General features: G+C 41.6%; 1 protein-coding gene across 3 annotated transcripts in view; it reads left to right on the top strand.

The window, feature by feature from the left end:
* The first annotated feature begins 4,113 nt into the window (after nt 1-4,113).
* The window catches only part of TCEA1 (transcription elongation factor A1), a 30,171-nt gene continuing 21,165 nt past the window's right edge, over nt 4,114-13,119 (top strand). The window contains exons 1-2 of one of the 3 annotated variants that reach the window (XM_069779339.1): nt 4,114-4,386; nt 11,413-11,475. In XM_069779339.1, the coding sequence (XP_069635440.1) occupies nt 4,318-4,386; nt 11,413-11,475 (132 nt within the window). In that variant the 5' untranslated portion in view covers nt 4,114-4,317. The remainder of the gene's footprint in view (nt 4,387-11,412; nt 11,476-13,119) is intronic. The other 2 variants (XM_069779341.1, XM_069779340.1) reach the window with 2 other exon arrangements.

Here is a 13,119-nt window from a genome sequence, read left to right as displayed (position 1 = left end):
AAACTTTATCAAATATAGTATGAGACCACTGGTGTAAGTGAAGAAGGTGACTCTCAAGAAGTTTTCAGAATGTCTGTTGGTTAACTTGGAAATGGGATTCTTTGAAGAATAATAGCTGTACAACAGATTTTTTTTCCCCTTTTATTTTCTTTTCATTGCTTGCCACTCTTATGTTACTACTGTTTGCCTTTGGGATAACAGGTTTTATTAATTCTGTTTGAGTGAAACAAGTGCCTTTGATGTAGCTGATTAAAGCTGATTTCAACAAAGTGCTTGTATAATTTAATGGACATCCACAAAGTGAATCAGTAGATAATGGTTTTCTCTTAGTTCCAATTACTAGAAAAGAGCAACCCGTAGCCTCCTTTTTCTCTGCAAAGCTTGTAAAACTTAAAACTTCTAGCAAGGTTCACTACACTTCAGCAAACTGGCTTCAGGCATCTAAGTAGGAGGTTTAGCTTCTCCAGGTGGAGAAGGTAGACTTCCCTCAGGGGTCGTTCAAGGTTCTTTTAAAAGGCTACTTGTCTGCATTAACAGATGGAGGAGATGGGGTCTAAAAGTTGGAGTCTGAATGTTCCCTGGTTATGAATACGAGCAAACTCTTAAAGTACCTTCTGTTTTAAATCATTTGCTAGCTATGTTGTACTATGTAAAATTATTGGGGGATCTTTAAAAGGCTTAAATATTTTCAGTCTATGTACAAAAAATAAGTAGGGGTTGCCCCAGAATAAAGAAGTCTAATAATGTGACCTTAAAAACCCCAACATTTTCTTAAATATTTTTTGTATTTAAATGCTTCCAGTTACTGTTTCTAAGTTGAAAAAACGTGAAAACATCTTGAAAATTAACTTAATAACATACTGCAAACACCAGAAGTTGAAAATGATACTTGGTCTAACTTTAGGCCATACCATTATAATATAGAGCTAGTGTGAGGAAATAAAAAAAAACCCTAACCCATCTGCTGAATAACCATAGAAACAACTAATCAAGATGCATGTTACTGTTTCAGAAATTTTTGAGGAAAATCTTGCCATTCTGAGGAATCAGAACTGCCATTTGCTACAGCTCCCCTCGTGTATCTGTGGTTGGACTCCCCTCATCTTCCCTGCAAAGGCTGGGGGTCAGTCGGCTGGTTCAGACCAACTGAAATTCTGTTTTGGTAGACCTAAGTCATTGTTACGCTGAGGGCTCGAATAAAGAGGAGAGGCGTAAGGGGTATAACACACAGTTACATAAAACCTTTTGGAATGCTGTGAATGTTATATTTTGTGTAGTTGCATTAACACTTGATGAGAGGAGCTTTTTCCATACAGAATGTTAGTCCTGAAAATGGAGGATTTTAAGTGCCATGCTAGGAGTTCAGAGATCCTTCACTACAAATCTTGTGCGCGCTAGCTACTGTTTGCCCCTCTGCCCCAAATTTCTCAGGATGCTGTCTCATGTCAAATGAGACTAGTTAGTAGAAATCTATCACGTTTCCTATGTGCACCCTCTTAGGAAAGCCATCTCTGCCTATTAAGTCTTAGTATTGTGGAAGGTCCTGTGGTCCAGCAAATGACAGGCTCTAGTGAGCGAGTTAGACGCAGGCTCTTTGCAGCAGCAGGTATACGATACCTTTTAGAAAATGTTGCAAAAGAATGGTGAGAATATGCTGTAACAGGTAAATGCGGTGCAACAGACTGTGTTATTTCTTCTAATGGGCTTATTTAGGAGAAAGAAGCTAAATAAAGGAAAAGGTTGCATAGTTTAACTTTTGTTTGGTGTCTTTTCCCCCTCCTACAGTTATTTGGACTTACAGTGGCATGTTATAGAAGAGATTGATGCTGTACAAAGTTGCTTGCTTTAGAACCAGCTAAAAAAGAACCATGGAGAGTGCTGTGTATTTCTTTGCAGTAAAGAATTGCTGTCCTGAGGATGATAGAGCAGCTAATATGAAGAATCTGGTTAGTACTGGTTCCGTTAGTTGAGTATCATCCTGATATTGTAGCATACAGTACAAATAATGTGAGCTATATTTTGTTTTCTTTTAATGCATCCATTTACAAAAAAGGATATGCATTATCATCTGATTAGTCTTTGATTTCCCAACTGAAATATTTCTCTGATGGTACTTTTATTAGTTTAGATGTTAAACAAGTGGGACATGCTTTCCCCTTACAATCTTGCAGCAGGGCTTATATAAGTGCTATATAGCATTTAATTTACAGTTATCATTTCCTTACCTGATACATTTTGGATGTTAATAGATTTCATCTGCATTTTTTAATTCTTTCCATGCATTTCCAACAAAGAAGGTGTTGAATTGTATTTTTTTTTTAAATAATATTGGAAGACTTCATTCCAGAACTTAAATGTGTTCAAACTAACCATACTGACTGATTTGAGATTTTTAGTTTTCTGATAGTGTTACTGCACCTACCATAGAACACGTACAAGCTTGTTTACCCTATAGTGTAGCAATAGCGCTCAGCTGCTAACACACCGAGTACTGCTTTTATCATTGATGTGGTTGTGGGAGAAATGATCACAAACTTCATTTGAGGTTGGCATCTTATTTAACCTGAGTTGATTATTACAGGTACTAGGTTACTGCATCTAGATGAAATGGAATTAAAGCTGAACCGGCACGATCCCTTAAATGTTGGTGGGGATTTTATTTTTTATGCTATTTTATTTATTTTTTTTCTCTCCCAAATCTGTCCCTGAAAGAAAAGGTGTTCTTTTCCTTAAAGAATCATTCCTTTTGGTTTTTTTGATTGGGTTCCCCCCCCCCCCGCCCTCTTTGGGCAGAACAAACAAAAAAGCTGCAAAGTTTCTTGTATGCTTGTCCAGTTCATGGCCCAGACCTAAACTGTGAGAAGATCCTATCTAGGTCCCAAATAGTTTTAATTGCTTCTAATATGTCTCTGTATGTGCAGGTCTTTCAGCTGGCAGATGCTGTGACCATTGTGTGCATTGAGCACGATGTAGAAGTGCCTGAAAATCACCTGTCTCTATACGGCTTCAAAACACAAGACAGTCTTGCTGCAAAGCGTCACTTGACGCATCAGTGCTGTGGCAGTTCTTGCTGTAATCGCTTCCTTGAGTGTCATTTTCAAGGAAAAGGCCTATCTCACCTCTTCTCCAAAATGTGTATTTTTTTACAGTCCTCAGTTTACAACTCAGGCATCCAGAGCATTCAACTGCTTCCTAATAATAGATTTGAGCAGGATGTGTAAGCACGCTCCCGGCTCTTAGTAGGGGATAATCTTTCTGTAACCTTCAGATATGCTTATGAAGTAAACACTTCTATTTTACAGGGAAAATGGTTTAACGATGCTGTTCTTTTCGACAACAGATCACAGTAGCAAGGCACGTAACTCAACTGATGAACAGAATTTCATTGACGGTACGTAATATAAATTTGTTGAACGCTGTAAACGTGGCATGTCCCACTGGAACATACACAAGGTTCAGACCAGCTTTGAGACTTGGTAGCACGTTACAGCGTGATACTTGGCCAACGCAAAAGTTTATCTCCAGCTCTGTTGTACTGACTGTAAACTTGCAAATCCCGAACTTACTCTAAAATTGCAATCTGAAATCCTCATTCCATTTTATCCAGAAGTAACTCCTTAAAGTCTGTCCCTAAGAAAAACCTTTGCCGTTCGAGGGAAGAGGGGATTTTCCATCCGTTCGAAGCTAACGAAATCAAGCGTCTGCCGTAATCCTGAGCCTTCTGGCAGCTGCAGAAAAGCTTGAACGCAGGAGGCGAGTTGCCGGTGCCGTGTTTGGCGGTGTTTTCTGCGTTGGATGAACGGGACCGCGCTCCGAGCCCGGCTGGCGGCCCGTGCTGCCTGCAGCCCGGCGCCAGCGGCCACGCTGTGAGCTGCAGAGCGTGGCACATCGTCGGAGGTCAGAGCGCCTAACTGTGCCGCAGTCGGGCTTTTTGGGGGGCCGGGGTGGGGAGCGAGACTCACCCACGAAGCCCACAGTCCCCCCCCGCGGGGCGCCGCCGGTTCCCCGCGGCTCCCGCCACCGGCGCCGCCCCGCCCCCGCGCCGATGCTCTCGGCCTGCCGCAGCGCTGCCTGGCTCCTGCGGCCGGCGCTCGACGCGTGCTGCCTGCCGCCGCCGCCGCCGCCGCCGCTCTGGCTGCTGGGTCGGGGAGCTGCGCCGCGGCCTGCCTCCGCTCCTGCCCGCAGCGCTCGGCGGCGGCCCCGGCCGCTTCCCGCGCTCCGAGGGGGGGGTGAGGGGGCTCCGCTCCGCTCCGCGGGCTTCAGCTCTCGGGCGCCGCGCCGGGCCCCGCTCGGGCCGCCGCCGCAGCAGCAGCAGCCATGACCACGGAGGACGAGATCATCCGCATCGCCAAGAAGATGGACAAGATGGTGCAGAAGAAGAACGCGGTGAGCGGGGACGGGACGGGACGGGAGGCGGCCCGGCGGCGCGGAGCCGCCGCGGGCCCCGGGCCGGCCCCTCGCTCCCTCCTTCCAGCGGGCCCGGGGCTTTTCCCGCTCCCGCCGCGCGGCGCCCGGGGCCCGGCCGGGGCCCCTTCGCCCGCCTCCGCTTCGCCCCGCCGCTGCCTGGCGGCCTCGGCGGCTTCCCCGCCGCCCCGCGCGGCCGGCGGGGGCCCTCGGCTGCCCCTGCCCCGCCCCGCCGCGCCGCGGGGGGACGTGGAGCCGCCGGCCGGCGCGGCCCGCCCTTCGCCCTGTCAGCCGGCCCTCGCCGGCGGTTGCCCCCGGCCGCCCTCCTCCTCCTCCTCCTCCTCCTCCTCCTCGGCGGCGGCGGCGGGTCGGAGCGGTGCCTCGCTCCGCTCCGGCGCGGCGTCGAGCCCGGCGCCTTCGGCTGGGGAGGAGGTTCCTGCCCGGGCACCGGCCCTGGCCCTAAACGGCGCTTCCCTCCGCTTCCCTTTGGTGAAAATGGCAACGTTGGCCTGGGCGGAGAGCGGGCCGTGAGATGAGAACGGTGTGGGAAGGGCCGTCAGCTGGAGGAGAGCGCCTGCAGAGGTGGTCCCCCTCGGGTGGGTCGTTCTCGCTTTCAGGCGTGAACGCGGGGGTCGTTGGAGGGGTGTGCAGACCGAAATAGGGACGAGGAACCCTAATCCTGCTTCAACAGGGAGGCTGGAGTTGTGCGCGCAAACTTCTGAAGCAGATGGGGGATGTGAGCCACTTTGTTCCAGATTACAAAAAAAAAAAAAAAAAAAAGTACGAATAGCGCTTTAACTGTGTTTGTTAATTCAGGGCATAATTTCTGCCTCAGTTTGTTAATTCAGGGCGTAACTTCTGCCTCAGAATGGAGGTAGAATATAGTTGGGTAGAATTCAGTTAGCTTGGTTCAAGTGTGTCCTGGTTTCAGCTAGGATAGAGTTAATTTTCTTCTTGGGAGCTGGTACAGTGTGTTTTGGATTTAGTATGGGAACAAAGTCGATAACACACTGATGTTTTAGTTGTCGCTAAGTCGCGCTTATCCCAAGTTCAGGATTTTTCAGTTTCCCGTGCTCTGTCAGCAAGCAGGTGCGCGTGAAGCCGGGAGGGAGCACAGCCAGGACAGCTGACCCGAACAAGCTAAAGGGGTATTCCATACCATAGAACTTCATGTACAGTGTATAAACTGGGGGGAGTTGGCCCGGGGGGGATCGCTGCTCGGGAACTAACTGGGCATCAGTTGGTGAGTGGTAAGCAATTGCATTGTGCATCACTTGTCTGTTCTTGAGTTTTGGTTTCTTGTTTGGGGTTTTTTTTGTTCTTTTTATTACAATTACTATTATCATATTTTATTATTATCAGTTTTTTGTTTTTTTTTTTTTTACTTTAGTTATTAAATCGTTCTTATCTCAACCCATGAGTTTTACTTTTTTTTCTGATTCTTCTCCCCATCCTGCTGGGTGGGAGGGGAAGTGAGCAAACGGCTACGTGGTGCCTAGTTGCTGGCTAGGGTTAAACTACGACAAAGTGTTATTCTCCTCTATGCTCTTGATACAGAACTTATCTAGGTAACTTATAACCTCTGTACTATTATACCTACAAAAACATCAAGATAAGTAAAATCAGAGCGTGCAGCAACAGCCAAATACCTCATTATGGTTACACATAAAATAGCATACAAGTAAATTGTAAAGTCTGTTTACTACTTTATCAGGTGGTCACATTGTTATTCTCTTGTAATTTGTGTATTTGTGACTGCTGCTCTTCCTGCAAGCTACTGTTTTAATACACATAGTTAAGGTTTTTTTCTTTATGTTATGATAGTGCATTAAATGCTCAATATTGGTGATAGTTCATAACTGAGCTGTGTGGAATTTCAGTTTATAGAAGTATTTTTTTGCTGTTTAAGATAATCGAAACCGTAAATAACACTTTTTTAATAAGATTTGCATATTTATAGAAATATTGATTGCATTGAACCAATGAAATTTGTTTTGTTCAGCATCCAAACAAATTCATTGCAAGTACACACAAGCCATACTTTGCTGTGTTTCGAAATCCTTGATGTTCTGTAATATTGTATGGGTTAGCTCTGATACATTTGAACCCTCTAGTGATACAGTGTGGTGACAGGAGCCCTGTCTAGTGGAAGGAATTTTTTACAACCAATGTTTATTCATTTGATTTATTTTTTTCCTTTTTGTCCCCTCCCTCTTTCTTTTTATTTCTATTCCCCATGCTTTTCAGCACAAAACAATTCACTGTCTCACTTTTCTGACTAAAATTGAAGTAGTGGCTCTTTCCTATGAGGAGTTGAAAGGGTGAAAATGTACCGACTGTGGAATGTTTAAATATTGTGGTAATGAGAATGATAAAGTGCAGTCAGTTCAATTTTATTTGGAAGACTTCTGACAATAGAAAGAAAATGGCAACTCCCAGGTAGTATGGGAACAACCGTTGATGCTGGGGAGCAGCACTGCAGCGATACCAGAGATGCTCCTGGTGACCACAGTGTATTTCTCTGTGATCTGGGAGGCTTAGGAGTTTGGATGTCATTCCTAGCAGCAGCAGGGGATATGTCTTCATGCTCTAGTGTGTGTAACCTAATTAGCTTTTGGAACTCTAGGGAGCGGTGCAGTGTCTTCGCTGGGCTCAGCATTGGTCTGATGTGGCCGAACGCAGCGCGCGCAGCTGGGCCAGGCTATGTCTTGCTGGAGCCAGTGGCTGGGTCTTCTCCTCACTCCTGTCCCAGGAGCGAGAGTGTGGGCAGCACCAGAAGCAGTTTTGCTTTTGAGCTCTGTTCCAACAAAGTACGTTTGTTCCAGCTCGTTACCGCACACAAGTGGCTCTGTTATTAGTTTGATGCTGTCTCAAAAACCTTCTGAGGCTGAGGTCTTGAGCTGCCTCTGGGGCCGATAGTGGAGATCTGACAGTTTATCCAAAGTGCGTGTGTACACTATGATAAAAACCCTTAGCTGTATGATGGGAGAGGAAGTACATCAGTATTAAACCCAGGAGATGTCTCTGTGTTTTTCTTACTAGTCTTTGTCAAGGTATTTCTTTTTTAATTGCACAATGTGATTTCCTACCTACTCCTGCCCTGCAGTTAAAATGCTAACTTCAACGAAGTTATTAAGATCATCTCTATGAAGAGATACTTCATTGTCTCACAAAGATGAAGCTGAATTGAGAAACGCATTCTTACATAAGTACCTGCTGGATAATGATGTTCCTGACAACCTCTTGTATTCCTTTCTCCATTTTTACTGAACAAGAACAGGTATTTGGTGTATGTCTTTGAATAAGGATGATGCAACCCATCAATAAAAGAAAAAAAAAAACAAACAGAGCTTTGATACCTTTTCACTCTGAAGTTGTCAAGACTCAGATGGCAAGAGATGCTTCATCTCTCATACCAAAGGTGACTCTGTGGCTTGTGGCAAAGTGCTGTTTGGCATTTCTTTTGATGAGTTGAAAAGGCAGGCCGTGCAGACACCCCTCCTGAGTCAGACTCTTGGTGATTTGCCTTGACTAAGGATTTAATTGTAGCTGTGCTGATTTCATAACTTTTTTTAGTGAAGTGATATATGCAGTTCTTTTGTTTTGAAGGACAAAATAATATGCAATGTTGTATTTAGTACACTGTGAGATACATATTTCTGCTGTTACTTCAAATATTGGTTGCATGTATTACTCCTCCTTCAGCATAACTGTGACTGGATTAAAACACATGTAGTGCCTTCCTTATAGCTTTTGTTGTATGCAAGTAAGCTTTTCTTTCATTAAGAAAATAGGTATGAAAAATAGGGTTGCACCCATGGATTAAAAAAAAAAATAATCAAGAACAGTTGAGTAAGTTTTGAGAAGAAAATGTAAAATTGTCCACCTTATTAAATGTTTGCTCCCTTAAGTAGAACAGAATTATAACTAGATAGCTCTCCTGTCTTCAGAAACGTACTCTGTTTTCTATCACCTGAAGCACAGGTTTAAAATATGAATATAGAACATTGTTCTGGTGTTATGATCTGATCAACTGAGAGAAGCTGAGGGGAGTAATCTACTAAATCTGTATGAAGCTGACTTCTGTTAATTCAAATAACACGGTAAACTGGAAGCCAACCAGCCTAGCGGAATGGGGCATTGCCTTTCATTTTCTATAAAATTGTAGAAATGCCTTTAAAAGAAGATTTATAATAATGATCTTAATGGTTGGGTTTTTTTAAACAGAGAAGTCATACATTAGAAAAATAGGAATTATATATCTTACTGTGCAACTTCCACTCTGGTTTTGAGAAAAAGAGGGCATTTGACTTTATGCTAATAAAAGTGGTTATGAAAAACTGTTTAGTTGCTGTGAGTTAAAACTCAAATTTAATTTTAAAGCATCTAATTCTTGGTACACTTAATTTATTAGAGAAGAGCGAAGGCTTAGAAAGTATTAGTGCATTAGAAATTTTGGTAATTTGGTACGAAAGGTAGGTAACATTGTTAACATCTGTGTAGAGAGTACCTGGGTTTTTTTAGTTGTTGCATGGTTTGTTAACCTCCTATGTATCAAGTTACTAGTTTTGGAAAACATTTAGACTGTGAATAATAAAGTTATTTTGATACGTACAATTGGAAAGGGATTTTACAGAGGCAAAGAAGTTTTGGCTAGACTGTGTTTCTAAGGTGAGGTGAAGAGAGTTCTACTTTGCATTACAGTATCATTGTTATGCTGAAATTGCAGGCTACAATAACCTGTGTTTATTTTGAAATCACATACTGTGTACAGTTTGCTAATAACTTAATTGGTTTGGAGGTAAGTGTTACCGGATTATATTTTTGAAAATGACACATTGACTTTCGTCTTTTTTTTTTTTTGGCTAAGACAATTTTCTTGAATTTGATTTTTTTTTTTTTTCTTGTAGCAGTGAAGATAATTAACTTGCTTTACTTGGATCTATGTTTGCACAGAAGAAACCACGCTTATGGCTGTTTAGAGAAAGAAATGGCTTAGTATGCTAACTCAATTTAGCACCTGAAAACAGCATGACATTTCCCAGTCTTGCATCATTGCTACTAAAATTCTATGGTTAAAAATGGAGAAGTTTTGCATATCATGAATAAAAGTTAAATAAGACTTTTTGCTATGATGGCAAAATAGTAAAACTTCAGTTTTATGAGTGAATTAGGTTTGTGTAAGGGTGGGACATAGCAGCAAAATGTTTGTTTTTAGAGGCTTCTTTGCTGTCAGATGTGTTTAAAAAACAGAGGTTGTAGCAGACATTTGAAAGCATCCAAAGCTGTGCCTGTTTGGATGTGACACAGAAGTTCCACTTTCATCTTTCTCAGCCTTTTGGTGGTTTTATGTGCTCTCTTTAGTGGTTAAATTGTAAGACCTGCAGATGCAGCAGGAGATTACAAGAGTTTCCTTGCAACAGGTGTCATATTGGAAGTTGATTAGGGAGAATTTAAAAACAAAGGCAAAATGCTTATTAAAGTAAACAAAATAGGATGAGTTGAGAGAGAGTTAAAGGAAAGGAATCAAATTCCAAAGACCTGCAAGACGGAATTTTTGTGGGGTTTATTTCCAAACCTCATGAATTTAAAAAACAAAACGAAAGACACCCCCCCCCCCAAAAAAAAAACCCCAAACCCAAAACAACCAACAACCCCCCAAAAAACCCAAACAACCCAGGAAGGTAATGGGCTTGGCTGGGGTAGAATGACCCCTTATATGCGAAGGCAGTTGCCTTCATATCTGTTTATAGCTCACAGGTTCAGAACCATATGCCCTTGAATAACACCAAAATCATCTCAACCTTTAAGTGGTTGCTGTAGTCTGACAACCTATGTGCACAGGAAGAAGTGGATGGTACAGAGCTTTGCTTAAGTAGAAATGGTAAATCATCAAGGATGTAGAAGTTAAAGTAAATAATGGAGCTCACATTTTTGAAAACTTCTTAAGTAAGGCCGACATCGCAAAGGAATGGATTGTTAGTCAGAGTAGCTGTATATAGAGTTTATTAATGCCTAACAGTATGATCTCTGAAATTAATTCGTCTGTCTAGAAAGTTGCTGCTTACATAGTATTAGTTTGTAACTTTCCTTATGGTTTTAGCAGGGGAAAAGGTAAAAAGAAAAACCCATGACAGCTGAATAATAAACAAGCGCATTAGCTCAGATGTTATAACACACTAGGATGGACTCTGGCTTCTAGTTTGGAATATATGTTGACGATTGACCAGCCTGGTATAGGCTGAAGAGTGTTGTCTGCACTAATCTATGCAGCCTAATCTATGTATTTTATTGAATTAATATTTAAACTTAATAGTTGAAAATAAGACTTGAAAGCAAGTCTTGCTCAGCTTTTTTATTTGGCCATTTGTTGGTATACACAAAGTTATCTTTTTTTCTATTGGGGAAACTATAGCTGTGTTTAGTAAAATAGTGTAATCTGATCACAGTTTTTAAACCAGTAAACTTTTCTGGCTTTACCATACCACCACAAATACAGCTAAGAATGTTGGCTATGTATGTTTCATATGTATATAGTTATATGTGCATGTATATGTATGTGCATTATTGATGGAATACACAAAGCTTCTCAGCTCCAAGTTCTTGTGCTAAACAGCTGAGGTTGTTCTGAACTGGAAATTGCTGCTGTTGCCTGGCTTGTTTCTGATGCTGTTAAATCAAGTACCCTTGAGGATGTTTTCTTGATGATGTGTTGGTTAAGTAGTAGTTGACAGAATGCTTTAACTGGCATTTGAATTATATGGGATAAAAACTCTCTAGTCTTTGAGGGAATACTTTGATTTCTGAGTTAAGGCCTGTGAATGCTTAGAGTTTGTGAAGCAGAACGTTCCTTGTCCTAGAGTTGTTCTGTGGGTAAATGGGAAACGGATGGTTTGAATCTAGTCTTGGACCTTGAAGGCAGATAAGAGTATGTTGTTGATATTCTATTTTAAGTACCTGATTGCTACTAAATTTACGTTTTTTTCTTTTTTTCTTTCTGTTTTGCAGGCTGGAGCTCTCGATTTATTGAAGGAGCTTAAGAATATTCCCATGACCCTTGAGTTGTTACAGGTATGATTTTCTTGTTGTTGTTACGTTGCAAATGTTAACTCCATAATGATGAAGGTGAAGCCAGCAAATTTGGAAGAAGGTTGCACTATTAAAGTAGATTCCTGTGTAGAAACTCCTTGAAAGAATCAGTGTTATTATAAGGTAACTAGTCTTATTTCACCCTGATTTAGGGCACTTATCTTAAGTGTTTTCTTCCAGTAGCAAGCTCTTAAAGCTTATGTTTGTGTTTAAGTTAAAAATAGTGAATTTTGTTGTGGACAAAGGGGAGGACCTGCTTATAAACTTACCTTACATATAATCTTAGGTTCTTACACAAATGTGATATATGTACTTCCCTCTGAAGGAGAATGCACCCGGTTACAGGTGATACCTTCTTTTCTTATGTAGTTAGTTCTGGTTTTGGATTGTAAGTGAGGAGAAGCATAGCTCATACCTTCAGGCAAGTTGTATTTGACCATTTCTTTCCTCACCCCCCACTCCCTCCTCTTAGTCTGAGTAGTGTATTTCTTAAGGTAAATTATATTACTGCTACTCCTCCCCTTTTTCTCCCCTGGGCAGGAGTGATGGTGTGGTACAATCTCTCTCACTTGCATACATACTCTAATTTTGCTTATATCTACATCTCTAATGTAGTATTTTATATATTATTTATAAATTCTTCCAAAAAGTAACTCAGTGAATTTTAGTTGCATGTCAAGCTTCAGAGTTTGTCATGTAATTCATCAATGAACAACTTTTGTTCCAAAGTAACTAGATATTTCCTATCTCTGAAAATTTTCAAATGGCAGAGGTAAACATAAGACCTGATTTACTGTGGTAGCCACTGAAATTGGAAGACACTGAAAGCTAACTTTTTTCTAAGTGATGATTAATGGTCACAGATAAAGAATTAACTATGAAGTTCAAATCTTAAGTGTCAGTAGCAATGTCATTTTTTTACATGTGCATCCTATATATTTGCAGAATGTACTTAGTATGTTACTACTAATGCTGTTTGTGACAGAAACAGGAATTTGAAAGTGTCACCTTCATGCATGAACGAGCATGGCTGATGATGATGCTGCAGCCTTCTTCCCTGTGTCCAACCTTCTTCCTTAAAAAAAAATCAAACCAAAACCTTGCCGAAAAAAACCCTCAAGCCCTACAGAAAAGAACAACAAAACCCAGGAAAACCCTCTGTTAACCTGATCCTTTTGAGTTTCTTTGTGCAGGTCTTAATACAAAGTATTTGTGTAATAATTTTTTTTGCTTTTGGAATGAAAATTATCTCTGCAAGTGCTCTGGAAATTCTGTAAATGCTGCTATGCAAACCTGTTCTGCTTAGTGTGACGAATAAGACTAGAAGGAGAAGCTTTACACCGAACAGCAGAACAATTTTACTCTTGAACCATGAGGATCTGAAGAATGTACAAGTAGATAGCTTATCCTTTTTTTTAGTTGCAATAAAAACCTTAGTAATGTTGTCAACAGAGGAGGACTCTTAATCTTGCCAAGTACAAACTCAACTGTCTGCCTTTTAGGGCACTTGTGTGCCTCTGACTTAATTTATATAGGGTTGCATATTAATTCTGTCCAGTTTCCTGTCCTACTTGAAAGAAGCTTATTTATTCCCATCCATATGACAGGTACCTGTTTTTAGAGTGA

The sequence above is a fragment of the Haliaeetus albicilla genome, chromosome 3, assembly GCF_947461875.1.
Source record: "Haliaeetus albicilla chromosome 3, bHalAlb1.1, whole genome shotgun sequence".
Lineage (NCBI taxonomy): Eukaryota > Metazoa > Chordata > Aves > Accipitriformes > Accipitridae > Haliaeetus > Haliaeetus albicilla.
The sequence above is the reverse complement of the archived record's forward strand: the minus strand, read 5'-3'. Positions and strand labels throughout refer to the sequence as shown.